The 17,252-nt window shown below is 32.6% G+C and overlaps 3 protein-coding genes across 4 annotated transcripts in view; 1 reads left to right on the top strand and 2 right to left on the bottom strand.

Annotated features, from left to right (window-relative positions):
• Positions 1 to 1,049: 1,049 nt before the first annotated feature.
• On the top strand, positions 1,050 to 4,307 carry LOC139891903 (uncharacterized). The gene is made up of 6 exons (XM_071874928.1): positions 1,050 to 1,254; positions 1,380 to 1,905; positions 2,094 to 2,232; positions 2,352 to 2,413; positions 3,440 to 3,578; positions 3,871 to 4,307. Exons 1-6 carry the CDS (start codon positions 1,131 to 1,133, stop codon positions 4,003 to 4,005), a joined length of 1,125 nt encoding a protein of 374 aa, XP_071731029.1. The 5' UTR covers positions 1,050 to 1,130; the 3' UTR covers positions 4,006 to 4,307.
• A 252-nt stretch (positions 4,308 to 4,559) lies between these two features.
• Positions 4,560 to 10,635, bottom strand: LOC139891902 (probable ubiquitin conjugation factor E4). The gene is made up of 16 exons (XM_071874927.1): positions 9,690 to 10,635; positions 9,363 to 9,567; positions 9,007 to 9,158; positions 8,710 to 8,929; positions 8,469 to 8,621; positions 7,609 to 7,812; positions 7,422 to 7,534; positions 7,175 to 7,292; positions 6,958 to 7,047; positions 6,649 to 6,852; positions 6,176 to 6,271; positions 5,950 to 6,072; positions 5,666 to 5,758; positions 5,400 to 5,564; positions 4,984 to 5,073; positions 4,560 to 4,889 (listed from the first exon to the last, which is right to left on the bottom strand). Exons 1-16 carry the CDS (start codon positions 10,541 to 10,543, stop codon positions 4,704 to 4,706), a joined length of 3,066 nt encoding a protein of 1,021 aa, XP_071731028.1. The 5' UTR covers positions 10,544 to 10,635; the 3' UTR covers positions 4,560 to 4,703.
• A 1,553-nt stretch (positions 10,636 to 12,188) lies between these two features.
• Positions 12,189 to 17,252, bottom strand: part of LOC139891901 (tRNA-specific adenosine deaminase TAD3-like) — a 71,480-nt gene continuing 66,416 nt past the window's right edge. For both annotated transcript variants that reach the window (XM_071874926.1, XM_071874924.1), the window contains exon 11: positions 12,189 to 12,403. In XM_071874926.1, the coding sequence (XP_071731027.1) occupies positions 12,325 to 12,403 (79 nt within the window). In that variant the 3' untranslated portion in view covers positions 12,189 to 12,324. The remainder of the gene's footprint in view (positions 12,404 to 17,252) is intronic.

The raw sequence follows: 17,252 nt of genomic DNA, 5'->3' as shown, positions 1-17,252 counted from the left end.
AACTACTTTTTGTATTTTAACTTTTAAGATTTACTTTTAATAAAAGTACAAACTACTTTTTCTTATTTTAACTTTTAAGATTTACTTTTAATAAAAATACAAACTATTTTTTTATTTTAACTTTTAAAATTATAAATTTAAGAATAAACATTAGTATGCATGAAATAAATAATGATTAATTGCATAAGTAATCATAAATGTTAGATAACATATAAAGACCCCGTCGTATTCGTATTGATCGGAATTAATCTCGACCCATGGTACCGTGTTGTCAAATGACGTGTTGCGTACATAAAGTACCGTGTTGTCAAATGACGTGTTGCGTACAATCATGATGTCTTATTAACATAAATATAAATGTTAGTGAAGTTAATAAGAGTTAGATTACAGAAAATATAATTCAGGTGGTATAACCGACCATATATAACTTAAATAACATAAATATAAATGTTAGTGAAGTTAGTAAAAGTTAGATTACAGAAATATAATTCAGGTGGTATAACCGACCATATATAACTTAAATAACATAAATATAAATGTTAGTGAAGTTAGTAAAAGTTAGATTACAGAAATATAATTCAGGTGGTATAACCGACCATATATAACTTAAATAACATAAATATAAATGTTAGTAGTCCAAAATTTGATATATTCGAGTCTGAAAATTATTAATAATTTCATACCTTGATTAGTGATTCGTGATCGTTTGAGATATCTTTTAATTACACTAAGCTTTTCGTGCTGATAACGTGTTATAATTCAGTAGGCTTATAACTACCTTTAATGGTTATAAGAACAAAGAGAGAAAAAAAAAAAGAGAAGAAATATTGATATTGATATTTCAAGAGAAATGGTACACCTTAAATGGTTACCATACATGTCTATTTATAGTATAAAATATTACTATGCAAGAAATATAATAATAATAAAATTAACATCCAATCTAGATATTTTATAACACAATCTAGATATTTTATAACAAAACTTATGTTTTTTGCACGGTTTTTATTACTCATGCAACGCACCAGCTCTAAAATCAAATCTAGTTATGTGATATACCGTTATCATTTTCTGTTATCCGTTTATCCTCACTCTCCGCCGTCATCCTCACCGTACCGCAGATCACAGAAATGAATGCCTGTAAATTCCTCCGGCGGTATTCTATCTCATGCTTAGACTTCAGTACAACACGCATTACAACTTGTACTCCCGCCGTACGTTTTCCTCGTCCCCACCTTCTCTCTCGCAGCTCAGGTTAATTCCAATCTATTCTCCGTTAATTATCATTATCTTTACACATAACGATTTTACTTATATATAATAAAATTATGTATATATATGTATTGACTTGAACCTGTGCAAATATTATAATTTCGTAGGTCTAGGGTTTCAGCTGAAACCCTACCGTCACTCCGTACGATCATACGGATCAATTCAGGGTGCCATTTCAGTCGAATCGACCGATGATAGTTCTATAGATGATGATGATGAAGAAGAAGAAGAAGAAGAAGAAGAAGAAGAAGAAGAAGAAGAAGAAGAATTATTATTATTTAAACAAAAAACTGTGCGAGATTTGATATGGAGAAACTCAAACGATGACGTAACTAGCTTTATGAAAATGGAGAGGAGGATTGAACCACAATCGAAGCGGTGGTTTCCGTATTTGGATAGATTTAAATCCGGAAGTACGTATTTGAGTAGCCGTGAGGTGTTGGATGCAGCTGATGGTTCTTTGATGGATCTAAGGAAGGAGAGATTTAGGAATGTTGTGAATAATCGGACGTATTCGGTTTGTTTGGTGGTTGAGGGTTTGTCAGATGCTGGAAATGTGTCTGCTGTGTTCCGTTCAGCGGATGCTTTAGGGTTTCAGTCTGTTCATGTGGTGTCGTCTGATAGTAGTAAAAGGTGTTAACCCAATCTGAGGTGACTTGAGTTTTGATTATATGCATGTTGATTAATTCTAGTAAACTTTGATCTAATGCATTTACTAATCGATATAAGTTTCTAGAAGATGATGTTGTTGTCCTTAGCAAGGCTCAATTTGTTTATGACAATTGGTTTTACTGTGAATAAAAGTCATCTTCAACATGTAGGTATAGAGAGCATCGACATGTTAGTATGGGAGCTGAGAAGTGGTTGGATATTGAGCTTTGGGATTCAACTGAAAAGTGCTTTGAAGTTTTGAAGTCACGTGGTTATCGCATTGCCACAACACATGTTGGGATGGAGACGGTAATTATGGATTTATTATAATTGGCAAATTGTTACTTAATTACTTTTGCAGACTTATTGTTGGAGTATAATATTTCGGTGAATGTATACATGATTGGCTGACATTTGACTATTTCTAGGTTTCTGTTTATGACATGGATTGGTCGTGCCCTACTGCTATAGTCGTCGGAAATGAGGGCAGGTAATTTTATATTTTATCTAATCTAATTGTGACGTGCTGTATATTTCTTGTTTCCTTTCTGATCATTGGTTTGTATTGCGTAAAAATCAGGATTTACTGCTTAAACTTTAAAAATACCTTATTGGCCATATGCATGTTTCTTCTGGTATATCATTTAGATTAGGTATTGTGTGCTTATAATAATTCATTTGACAACATGGGATACCGTGACTTTTAAACTTCAAAGCACTTTTCATAGTATTGTGTGCTTATGTGTGTTGTGTTATTCATAGTCAATTGTTGTTCCCTTGCCTTAACTTTCACATCGCAAAGTAGAGTTTCTAAATGAACCTTTTTATGTGTTAACAGTTAAGAATTGAGATCATGTATTGGTCATTTTATTTTATTTTATTTGGGATTGTTGTATTGCTAACATACAAATAACCTTTTACTCTTTTTCTTGATGTAATACGGAGTAGTTGTTTCCACATGCACGTTTTTGTCTATTTTCCCCAAGTTGTCGTTACAAGTTCTCAAATGGCAATTATCCTTTGTTAATCATTTTATGTAGATTGCTTCTTTTGATGGCATCAGCCTTCCTTCTTTCTAGCATACTTCTAAAATTCAGAAGGAAGATTATAAATTTTTGCAATCTTAATGAATCTGACCATGTATATAAATTTTGCCCATTTGACCATCTAAATGGTCCGTTTCTATTCTGTTTCTTCATATCCTGTACAACACACATTATTGTGTGTTTATTAGATATAGTACATGTATTATATGGACACTAAACTTTTGAATTATGGAACCAATTCAAGGCCAACTGTCACCATTTTATGTTTATATGCCATTGAAACTAATGTTTTGAGAATCTCATGTATATGGTGTTAATGTACTATGATCCTCTTTTTTTGATACAACTTGAAATGAAGATTGGATCCACAAAATTCATACATGGGTTAATCATTTTGTAAAATCTTCGTTTTGGAATACATGTATTTTATTTGTACATCCTCGTCATTATATTTGTGCCTGTTATAACAGTGGGATTAGTGAAGAAGCTTTGAAGATGTCGGATTTACATTGTAGTATACCCATGAAAGGAATGGTGGACTCGTTTAACGTCTCTGTTGCTTCTGGGATCCTTATGCACCATGCCGTTCGTGATAGAACTTCACGTTTGGTAACAATTATTAACTAAACACATTTTAGTACTTTCAGCATCTTCAAATACTTATTTGTATCACGTTCACTGCTTATAAATAATTCTCACAGTATACTAAAATCACCAATCTCATCTCTACATTGTTTACGGATAGAACTTTTACCAACCATCACCAATTTCATCTCTACACTCGGTTCTTGCAAAGTTGAATTTAGTTATCAAAGTGTTTAAAAACAACTATTTGTTTTTTGACATAACGCAAATACAATGGTCTGAAAAGTTAAAACACTTGAATGTTTTATATATGAAGGGTGGTCATGGTGATTTAACATCGGAAGAAAAGCAAATATTACTTGCTGAGTTTACTCTACGACATAGCAGGAGTTCAATCAGCATTGCCCACGAGTTTGCAAAACGTAAGAGTAGAGATGTGTCCAGACTTTGACGGAAGGCCACATCAACTGCAATATTGGCCTGGATCACCAGTTGATGACCTATTGCAGGCTTTGTAACTTGGCTTCTATGGATCACGAGTTTGCAAAACGTAAGAGTAGAGATGTGTCCAGACTTTGACGAAAGGCCACATCAAGTGCAATATTGGCCTGGATCACCAGTTGATGACCTATTGCAGGCTTTGTAACTTAGCTTCTATGAGATTGATATAATTATTTTTGTAACTGCTACATTCTATAGGGTGTAATGTATTATTTAAAATAAATATAACAATATCTTTGTATCATACTCATCTCTTATGATTATTTGATATTTGATAATTACATAAAAATTCTGATATTATATTGTTAAAAATTGTGTAATTTTGAATCAGTTAAAAAATAAAAGTATTTAGTGAAAGCATATTTTCAAAAGATTTTTCACATCTAAAATAGTATATAAATTTGATGCATCTAAATAAAATATGAATGGAAGATGTATTTGAACATGGTGGTTGACATAGCATTTTAAAGTTGAAAAATAAGAATAAAAACGAAGTATCACCAGTTTTGTTCTTATAAAATCAACAGTAGCTAGAAGTTTCAATAGTTTAAAGTTAAATTTTACATCTTTGGGAATAAAAACCCTGTTTCAGTACCAAGCCCACTGAATGCTAGTAAATACAAAAAAATTACAGTCTAAAATTACTTCCTAATCAATCAAAGGCCTAGAACCATCTGTTGATTGAATTGAAGATTTTGAGCTGCTTTGCATAATCATATCTTCACCCTGTTGCTTACTTTGTTGTGACCTTACAAATTCTTCAATTTTCTGCTTAAGTTCTGTGTCTGGAATCAGCATATCCGGCGTAAGATGTGAACGATTGAAGGGATCGGACTGCAATTTAAAACCATCATTAAAAACTGTGTAAAAACATTGTAATCAATGAGTAATTGTTCTAAATAAACAAGTGGAAAGATTAAGAGCTTACTGCATCGCTTAGAAGATGCCTTTGAATCACTGGTCGATCTACTATCATTCTTGAAGATGGTAAAATGACTGGATCTTTCATCAGAGTATACTGCAATTTTAACATTGTTAATGTCTGTAAGATGTGCTTTATTTTATTAATGTAACATCGAATGCCATGTGAACGACTTTATAGGGCTTATAGCGTTGCAACAGCATAAAACCAGACCAAGGTTTTAAAAGTCCACGAGTCGGGCGTTGACCAACGTTGACTTTTAGTAATAAATAATTAAACATATATATAACAAACATAAAACATAAATATTTCAAACATAGAGATATATAGCACAAAATCTAAGAATATAAATCTTTGGACCAAAACTTTGACCGACTCAGACCCGTGTCTCGGCCCAACTTTGACCGAATTCGAGAAAGTACCTGAATTGGATCAAGGAATTCATCTGGAATATCTCCAAGTATAGCTTCTGCATCCATAGCTTCTGACGCTGCAGCTTTAGCTTTTTTGCCAAGTTCATCAAATGCTTGTATGATTCTTGGATCTTCACCGATTCTTCTAAGAACATTTGAAGCTTCTGTGAATAACTGTTGATGATCCGTATAGAATATTACATCAGATGATCTTTATGAAGAAACGTATGGGTCAAAATAGTGTGGGCCAACACATAAACAATCTTAAAAACTACCTGGTCGTTATAGGAGCGTCCATCCTTTGTAATTGCAGATGGGAAAATATTCTCATTATCACCCTTTGCCAGATGAACATATATGTTGACAATCTTCAAGATAGAAAATGATTTAGAATTTACAGATATTTTAATTAAACATCTGAAATATATGAAAATAACTCGGTTCTTAAAATACAGAAATCATTTCAATACTTTAAAGAGGTGAAAATTTTCAAATTATCATGACTGGTGATAAATATAAAAAGGGAAAAGTTCTCAAAAAGAGATGACATCATGAGAACCTGCTTTAGCAACTGTTTGGGCCGAAACTCGTATTTCTCAGGATCTTTCAAGCTTAAAGATTTTCTCTGGGGCCCTACAAGTTGTAATAGAAAGTAATTTAACATACTGGCTACTCTTTCAACCTGCAAAAATAAACACAAAAGGATTAAAATCATTAATTTGTAAGCTGACAAGAAGACTATTTGACATAGTGATTGGAAAAGAAAAAAAGAAAGAAAAAAAAACCATTTCGGGAAGCAGGAAAGGAGCTGTAATTTGCTCCGTGGAGAAAGCAAGCATGCTCACGTCTTCCATAGCCAACTTCATGTCAATCCTTATAATCTACATACAGAACACGCATAATCTCCTTAATATGTATCCATAAAACTCAAGGTGACAAATTTGGTGCAAGGTTGCAAAAATGGCTACTCGGGGAGTACTCGGTCGGGACTTTTAGAGAGTACTCGTGAACTTCGGAAGTGCTCGATGTTGACCAAGATTGACTTTGAAGGATTTTAAACGAGTTTTGATTGATTTTCCGGAGTAATACCGAGCTTTGGTCGAATTTGACCGAGTTTGACCGAGAACACACTGAGTTGCAAAATACGAGTATTCATTGAGTACTCGCCGAGTGATTCCGAGTTCTGCAACACACCGTGGGCGTGCACACGCACACACACACACACACAGAGAGACATTAATAGAGAGAAAAAACAAACATTTTCTTGAGAATGGAAAAGTCTAGTTCTCTCCTGCCTCTCTTGTGCTGGTCTTTGTTCCCATTCGATTGTGTTAGACATTGCAGCTTCGATTTCTTTGAGTTCAAGAATCTTGTTCAGACTTTCATCAAGAAGAAAGATACTGTCATTGATTAGGAAGTTTAAGAAGTTGAGGTAAACGCCCTTTTCCTCTTCTTTAGCAATCTGAAATTGAAAGAAAAAAAAGCCAGCAAAACCCATTAGACAAATATAAGTGAATCGTAAAGCACTTTCTGTAAGTACCTAAAAGAAAAACAACCGTTAAATTACCCGTTTCCATGCGTTCTGGTGGATAGGAACCTGCCAAAGATACTCTAGAAGTTCGGCAATGTTATGCCTAATGTTAAATTTGTCATAAAACTGCACAACAATTGGAAAGTATAAGAAAAAGTAAATAGTCAGACCAAACTACTTAAGGTGGTATTGTTAAGCTTATAAGACCAAGCATATAAGACCAACCCTGATGATAATTTTGATAAACAGTCACCTGAGTGTGGGAGCCAGTGAATTCTATGTCGACATAAAGTTTCAGAAGATTTTTCACGAGATATTGGACCGAGAGTTGGTGCCCCTCAAAAAGTGAACCAGTGACAGACGACGTGCCACTGAGACAAAAGATATTTAATGACCCATAAGAATACATATTTGATCTAGGTATCCAAAAATACAAGTATTTATTTCTGAGCACATAATAATAAATAAAGATATAATTATATAAGTTAAACATGAAGTACCTCCCACGAGGCATCCAGCAGTTGAGGACCTCCACCATTTTCGCTCTTAAGTAGGGATTTCTAATGTACTCTGGACTGGCCATGAACATGATGATAAAATTCATAAAATCGTCCTGCAATTTATAAAGGGTTAAACTCTATAAGAAAAATAAAAATTAAAACAGTTCATAATTTTTTTTTTTTTTACCAGCTTTACACCATCCAGTGCTCGTGGAATACGAGAAGCAAAAATAAGCAATTCCATAATATCTTCCACAAAGTGCTCAGGCATACATGCAAATTCCATTGGACAAGATTGTGGTAGTGGCATTTTGAAACCACCTAAACGACCTACCAACCAAACCACCATTAACTGATAGAAAGATAATGCCTGTTGAAGAAGTCCTCCATCCTAACATACAATAAAAAACAAGTATCATTCCATTAACTTAACTAAGCAAAATTTAAGCATGTATGTGCAACAAATTACTAAATGTATAAAATGACCTTCGCCCCAATATGAGTGTTCACTAAAGAAGCGGCACACATCTTAGTAATGCGTAATTATTTAACTCTTTAAACACTTCTTCCATTCTACATTTTCTTCTAGAGATTAAGAGATACATTTTTTTGCGAAAAGGTGTATGGGTAAAATGGAAATATGGTATTTTAAATCTTGAAGTCGAATTCTTTTTGGGACACACGAATACATAAAGGTGAACATTCAAGTTGGGAAAGAGAATGTGACACATATTTGTCAAATTTCTATCTTAGGCAACCGACTTTTTTACGCCAGAAAAGAACCATCAAAGTTTTAGTCTTATATAAGGTAATCTAAATCAGTTACCCAGTCTATATATTTCACGATGGTAGTTTAGACCATGTTTACTTTGGTTTGATGTGACACCTGAAAACGTGTTATCTTAGGTAATCATCTTCTTTATTTGTAACATTAATGGTTTTTCTTGGGGTAGAAAAAGATGATAATCTAAAATGAGAATCTGATCAAATTTGTTTATAGGGTACTTCTTATGCAAAGCCCAACAAATAAAAAGAAAACACTTTTACCCTCAGTATCTGAGCTTCATAACAAAGTTTCTCTTGTGTAAATGATTCAATTTCCTTCTCAAGTCGGGCAACGTCTTGAGCCAGTCGTGGTGACGGTGCTTGCTCCTGCATGGTTTTTAAGGTCGCGAGGTTATCCTCACATCTTGAAATGTCCTGCAGATCAGTATATATACATAATCATACATTAGCAACTAAATAATAATGGGATTAAAAAATCTAGAGATTAATGGCGGTGTGTTACCTGCACAAGATGCTTGAAGTCTGAAAAGGCTTTCAGCAGCCCCAAATTTAAGACCTGTGCAGTCATAAAGAAACATTCACAAATAAACGGATAACTTGTAGAACTTGATGTTTCTTGGGAATGAAGCAATCTGTTTTCTCCTCCGCTAGTGTTGGTTGGATTGTTTTTATTTAACCATTCAGTAACTTCCTCCGAAGATGCGTGAAGGGCAGTTAGTTCTCTGTATTCATTTGAGAATTAGATTAAGAAAATAATACAAATACATTAGGTCACATTAAATCGTTATGAGTATCTTACTTGAAGTCCAAACGAGATCCATAAAATACATATTTAGGATCAATTTTGTCCTTCTTTGTTGAATTAGCGTCCAAGAACGGTTCACAAAGTCGCAGCATAACAGCACTAAGGTTTACAAACATGCCCGAACTTGCAGAAGATATTGGATCAACCTATCACCAATCGAAATAATTAAAGACGGGCTAAAAAAAAATATCATTCATGAAATAAATTAGGTGTTACACTAATCTTGTATTCTTACAACAGCAGCTGATAAGTATTATATTCACATTTACATGATAAATCTCTAAAATCACATCTATAAAGTCAGCAATCAAATTAATTAAAGATGATTAATTTTTAATAAAACATCTTACCTGGATATGAGCCCTTGATGCATTTTTGTTGATTACTTCTGCAATATACTGAAGCACATTCTCTCGTGTACTCGTATTCTTAAGAAGAGATCTAAGAATTTCGGCCAAGCCATCATACAAATTATTCATGACAGTTTTAATTGTCGTGAATGATGATATAAGATCAGCAGGGCGTCGTGTCGACGATTCCGAGAAACACTGTTGTCTGCAAATGCCAAATATAACCAACACGTTTCATACATCAAATCAAAACACACATTAAAAAAGCACAAACCAGAACAATATAAAATCAAAACTTGATACGAAAAGTAAACATCTTCTACTCACCCAACATCAGGTTGACCCTTGAAAATATTCTGATCAGGAAGAGCACTAACATGAAAAAACGGACCCAAAATACTAGTCATCTCAATAACCCGCCCGTTCAAATACGCACCTTTGGGTATCCACCACGGATGACTCACCAACGCCCTCGCACCAACCGGAAAGCTAATCAAATACATCAAAGCCCTCATCGGCTGCTGAAAATTTCCAAGTGCCGAACACTTAAGCACAATCCCTCTCAAATCCTCGTACAACTGTTTCAATATCGGTTCCATCGTTTCAAAATCCGAATCCTTAAACAACTCGTCTAAAAAACCAGGGCACGAAACAACAACACTACTACTACTACTTCCACTGCTACTAAACTGATCAATCGAACTCGACACCTCATTAAACACAAGCGGTAACAAAGGCGAAACATTCGATTTAGACCTTTCGGGATCAGGAAACATATCAGGATTACCTAAATGAATTCTACAATAGGAAACAGCTAGTTTCTTAGCTTGATTAACAACTAATTCCATCTGTGCCCTAACTGATTTATCTTTCATGTTACTAATTTTCTTACCTTCATCATAAGCACGACGATAGATACCAATTAGGTATTGAAACGGCGATTCAGGTGATGAATTGTTGAAAGTACCTGATAATCGATCAACAAGAACACGTTCCATTAAATCTTTTGATAGTCTTAATTCACCGCCTTCGCTTAAAATCTCGGCTGCAGTCATTTGTAAGTAAACGATTCGTGTATCGTTAACCATTGAATCAATTAGGGTTACAAGGAAGATTTTTCGAAGAATTATGTCTTCGATTTCTTCCGGCGATCGCTGTGGTTTAGCGGTGGTTGTCGACATGATTACAGAATTGATTTTGATTTTGATTGAAGAGAGTGAAAATGTGAAAAAGAAAAAGGATCAAGTAAGGTTTATTATTTGTTCAAGGATACTGGTTCTTGATTGTCAACAAAAACACATCTATTTTATGCTTGGTAAAACGACACTTCTTATTAATAAACACCGATACAATTATTTTTTATTTTTTTAAAATAAATAAATAAAACATTAATTAAAACATGGCGATAATTTTTTTTAAAGGGGAGAATTCTCACACACTATTTTTTGATCCTCACACACCAATTTACTTGAACTCCACCCTAATAATAGGTAAAAGGGTATGTGAGGATCAAAAAACAGTGTGTGAGAATCATCCCCCTTTTTTAAACATGAATTAAAACACAAACTACTCCAAATAGTTGTGTTCGACGGATTTGGTTTATAAAAGCACCCCATGTAGTCTTCTTAAAAGTCGACTAATAACTTTTTTGATGCAATCTTGCCGTTCAAAAAAAAAAAAAAAAAAAAAACTTTTTATCCTCGTCCGACACGTTTGGGTTGATTGGATGGTTGAGTATCACGAATGTCCTAAACATTAATTTCTTTCTAGCCACCTCTAAAAATATTGTCAGGGTTTCGCTTTGAGTTGTTACGACTTTCTAATTTTTTAATAGGACATCTTTGGCCGAACATCGAGAGGAAGTAGCATCGGAAGATCCAGAACTTCGTTGGCTTTTGCAGCTAAGGGCGTGGCTTGGTGGACAACGGATCAAATCATCTCTATACAAATGCTCTAAATTCGTCAATAAGATTAAGATTAATATTTTGTAATTTATCGAGCATAAATCTGTTGGTTTTTTTGTCTCGGGCATCTGCGCACATATCCTATGTTACCTTCTGGTGCGAGGAACTTTGGAATATCTTTCACAATTTGCCAAACAGCTTCGTGAGCGAATTTCTGTTTTCTTTGGTCCTTATATCATGACCTAGCAACTGCCATGCTGCATGTGTTCATATTGGCAGCTTAACCAGTTTTTCTTGAAATCGTCATATCCAGTGCTAAATATCATTACTACCTTATAAAGTTTACTTCATTGTTTACACGGTTTGAGCTGCGTTTTTTTTATCTACCAATCGGTTGTAAAAAATTTTAACGTGTCTCCCAAAAAGATTCTTTTGTTTGAGAATTCCTGCTGATCGGATTTTGAATAGCATGAACCCAACGTTCGGCCAAGAGAGGTTCCTTCCTACGGGGTCAACGACACGCAAGTTAATTTTGATTTACTGGTCTCGGCCAAGAATTTTCCTTTATTTGTTCTTTTTGTTTTTCCGGCTTGGTATCAGGTATCGAGTATAAATTCAGGCTCGGTTTGGGGTTCGCTATTAAACGTTTTGAAACCTCATATAGAACACCCTTGTTATAAATTATATTCTGTGATCTTTCTCGATCAAGTGATGCCGTGACGTTAATATCAATTTTTGTTGTGCATAAATGAGTACCCTTCCAATACATCAACCATACCATACTTTGTTGGTGCATTTGACAAACAATGATGAAAACATTATGAATGTTTTCCAACTTTAAATTGCAACACAAAGATCGACTCGCTTGAAATCTAATTTACTTGTGTTCTTTAGCATGATAAGACAATTATCTAACAAATACTATGTTAAGTACCAGATCAAAATGTCACCAGCTCAAAGAGAACCAACTTAAAAAGAAAGAGGTTGAATGTAGAACGGTAACATAGTCAAAGCACTTGTATCACCCTTTTTCGACACAAGGAAACAAGCTGTATGACCTAAAGTGGCGCAATTAATGGCTTATCAGTGTTATTACTATAAAAACTTCTCGAAACTGGTGATATACCTCCTATATAGTGTGAAGACCCGTTCTAATCCATCCGGAAGAAGTCCATATCGATTATAAACGATTCACAATAGTTGGTTACATCGCGAGGTATTTGACCTCTATATGATACATTTTTACAAACATTGCATTAGTTTTAAAAGACAAACTTTCATTACATCGAAAGTTGACAGACATGTATACCATTTCATAATATATCCAACTATATTTGATTTAATAATAATCTTGATGAACTCGACGACTCGAATGCAACGTCTTTTGAAATATGTCATGAATGACTTCAAGTAATGTCTCTAAAGTAGGTAAGTGCACAGCGGAAGATTTCTTTCATACCTGAGAATAAACATGCTTTAAAGTGTCAACCAAAAGGTTGGTGAGTTCATTAGTTTAACATAAATAATCATTTCCATCATTATAATAGACTACAAGATTTCATATTATTATTTCTCATAAACATACGTCCCATGCATAGAGACAAAAATATCATTCATATGGGTTGAACACCTGGTAACCGACATTCACAATTTGCATATAAGAATATCCCCATCATTCCGGGATCCTCCTTCGGACATGATATAAATTTCGAAGTACTAAAGCATCCGGTACTTTGGATGGGGCTTGTTGGGCCCGATAGATCTATCTTTAGAGTTCACGTCCATTAGGGTGTCTGTTCCCTAATTCTTAGATTACCAGACTTAATAAAAAGGGGCATATTCGATTTCGATCATTCAACCATATAATGTAGTTTCGATTACTTGTGTCTATTTCGTAAAACATTTATAAAAGCGCATGCATTCTCAGTCCCAAAAATATATATTGCAAAAGCATTAAAAAGGGGAGTAATGAAACTCACGCATATAAGTATTGTAAAACAGTTAATAAAGCATTTGCATGTATTCTCAGCCCAAAAACGTAAAGAGTAAAAAGGGCAAATGAAACTCACCTAATATATTTTGTAGTAAAAATACATAGAACGACATTGAACAAGTATAGGGTTGACATCGGATTCACGAACCTATATCATTTGTATATATTTATTAATATACATAATTGTAATCGAAACATATACATTTATTAGTTATATCCTTTTTATATTAATGGTATATATTTGTTTCATATGTTCATTTTGTATATAAAAATATTAATTTTTGTTAGGTCATATGTATTAAATATATCATTCGTATATTAATAATAGCAGTAGTCAAAATAATATTAGTAGTGATAGAAATTATAATAATTATAATGCTTAATATTATTATTAAGATAATAATGTTAATAGTTCTATTAATGATAATAATATTGATATTAATAATTATAGTTGTAAAAATATTAATTTTACTATTAATGATAGTTATGATAGTGATTTTAGTAATTACATAATAACAATACTCGTGATGATACAAATAGTAATATTTATGTTAATATTAAAATGTCTATTATTTATAAAAGGATACTATTACCAATATTGATAGAATGATACAAAATTCTAATTTTAATGATAATAATAATAATTTTTTTTTATTACTTTCATAATATTAATAATAATGATCAAAAACCTAGTTATAATGATAATAGTAATTTTAAAATGATAAGGTTCCTAATAATAATATTATTAATACTTATAGTAATAATAATAATAATGACTATAATACATATACATATAGTAGTAACAATAATAATTTTTGACACTAATAATAACATAACCATAACAATAATAACCATACAATAATTATACTAGTAGTAATAATACTAATAGTTATAACAATAATAATAATACTAATAATAACAATAATTATAATTATAATGATAATGGAAAAGAGAGAAAAAAAAATATACCCTTATAAATGGTTTTCCTAAAAAGAAAAGCTCCATACGGGACTCGAACCCAAGACCTCTCGGATAACACAAACACCCTTAACCATCCCTCTGCTTGATTCTTCTCTGATTTAAGTTATAACTTTAATTTACTTAATTTTCATCTGTTCAGACTAATCAGTCCAACTAGAACATAAAACTCACGGCCCATATTGCAATTAATAGCCCAACGACTTGATTAGCCCAGGTAACCAAATACCTAAACCCAATTAACCTAATTCATATTAACCTAGTCGTGGCCCAATATTTAAACACTTGAAGCCCAAATTTAATCCATGAGCCATGTTGCTAAATAAAAAAAATAAAGGCAGCAGCTAGTTTCGAACCCAAGACCACTCGATAATCATCAATACACTTAACCATTACGCTACACCTTTATTTCTGTTATACTCTCTGATTTACAAAACAAATATATAACCATCCGTCTTCTTTCTGCTTCTTCCTTATTTAACATCATCATCCCATCATCATCGACTTCATTATCATAATCATCGATCATTTATTACATATCATCATCTCTATGCTATTATTATTAATATCACTATCCTAATTATCATTATCATAATATTATCACCGTGATCATCATCTTCATCGTTGACATCTATCATCATCGTGTATCACACCTCATAATACCGTAATCACATCATTACTAGTATTATATCATCATCGAGTATCATTTACCGTTCGTTCATCATTTAAAACACAAAACAATTCGTTACAAACCCAATCATCATTTTATGTTCTATTCACCATCATCCATTAATTATCATGCTTTTACATCATCTTCCTCACTTATATTCATAACATCGTTATTTAACCATAAAAAGAAACAGAATATACTGTAGCTGCAGTTTGATGGTTACGGTGGTTGTTTCAAACAAGAAACATAAACAAACAAGTGCGTTTTGGGATGTTTGATCGAAAATAGAATAGCAACAACAGGAAGAGGATAGTTGCAGGTTTTAGAGAGAGAAAGGGAGATGTAGAGAGAAGAAGTGATGGTTTTCGAAGAAAAATAATTATGATGGTGGTTTAGTGGTGGTGATTGGTTGTGATCGAATACAAGAGGGTGGCGTACGATGGTAGTAGTTTGTTGAAGAAAAAGAAGAAGTGGTAGAAGTGTGTTCATGGTTGTCGATGGTGACTATGGTTGCTTACGGTGGTGAGTGTGGTGTGGTATGGTAGTCGGTGGAGGTGAGTGCCGGAGGTGATGGAAAGCCGAGGGCGGTGCAGGAGAAGGAGGGATCAAGAGGATGGGTGTGGTGTCAATATATCTAACTCTCTTCATCTCACTATCTGTATATATTATATATAATTTTAATATTAATAATAATAATAATAATAATAATAATAATAATAAATATAAATATAAATATTATATGAATTTGAAAGTCTTAAAGTGTACAGTAGTTGAGGGTCACAAGCTAAATAGTTTAGCAGCCAGAGATTTGGAGTATTATCCAATTATATCGTGTCTATTGCCAAACAGTTACGGGTAGAAGTGTTACTAAAAAAACTCCCAAACTTTTAGGTTAAATATAATTAATTATTTCACTCATTAACAGTTTGAAACCTGATCAAAAAGATTAGATAATTATTTATTTTCTGTTCCAAATTATATGTACGGAGTATAAAAACTTAGATTGAAAAGGTAAAAAAATATTTATCAAAACTATCATCTTTTTAATCAAATTTTGGAATACCCTTTATTTTAAAACTTCATATATATATATATATATATATATATATATATATATATATATATATATATATATATATATATATATATATATATATATATATATTAGATCTATTTTAAAAATAAATAAACGTCAACCGAAAGTTACAGACACTTATCATTTAAGCTCATAACTAATTATATTTAATATACACTATGTATATATATAAACAATTTTAAATAACAAAAATTTACTACGCAAATAAATATATATATATTAAATAATTAAATTAAATATAACAATATATATATACAAGAAATATATATATAAAATAATAGTTTTTATTACAATGTTGATAATGCTAAAAACGAATATATATTTCATCGCATTATCCCTCAAGAAAGACTAGCTTTTAGTTGCAGTTGTCCTATTTACAAGTAATATTCGTTTAAATAATAAAAGGTAAAGACAAAAGACAGATTCGACGAATTGAAGACGCAAACGACCAAAAAACTCAAAAGTACAAAGTACAATCAAAGTGGTTCAAATTATTGATGACAAGAGTACAAGTTGCAAAATGCAAAGTACAAGATATTAAATTATACGAAAGGACGTTCAAAAATTCGGAACCGAGACATGAACTAGCTTTCAACGTACGACGCAACGGAACGAAAGTTACAAATTAATTATGTATATAAATATAATATAATATATAATTAATTATATAAATTATATATTTATATTATATTTATATAATTAAATTCGTCGGTAGACTAAGATCCAAACTTGTGTGAGCTGGATTCCACAGCTCCGCACTCGCGGAGCTTTGAAGACCAAAAAGGCCGCACTCGCGGAGCACTCTCTGGCTATAAAAGAACATGCATTTCGACGATTTATAGACACCTTTTATATTTTATATATATTTTTCTTTCCCCATTTTTATGTATCAAGTATCACTCCAAATCGTAATCTCAATTTGTAATTTTAATTTTAAGTTTGTGATAATAATAAGGATCAATTAGTCAAATGTTTTAAGGTTTTGTAAGTCGAAACTCTGTCCGTGTACCACTACGCTAATAACACCCACTGTAAGTTATGTTTATGATATTTTCATTAATGTCTCGTAGCTAAATTATTATTATGCTTATTTAATGCCGAAGTAATCGTGATGTTTGACTAAAAATATTAAAATTGGGTAATTGAGCTTTGTACCATAATTGGGGTTTGGACAAAAGAACGACACTTGTGGAAATTAGACTATGGGCTATTAATGGGCTTTATATTTGTTTAACTAAATGATAGTTTG

Source organism: Rutidosis leptorrhynchoides, chromosome 2, assembly GCF_046630445.1.
Source record: "Rutidosis leptorrhynchoides isolate AG116_Rl617_1_P2 chromosome 2, CSIRO_AGI_Rlap_v1, whole genome shotgun sequence".
Lineage (NCBI taxonomy): Eukaryota > Viridiplantae > Streptophyta > Magnoliopsida > Asterales > Asteraceae > Rutidosis > Rutidosis leptorrhynchoides.
This window is presented reverse-complemented; position numbering and strand designations above follow the sequence as displayed.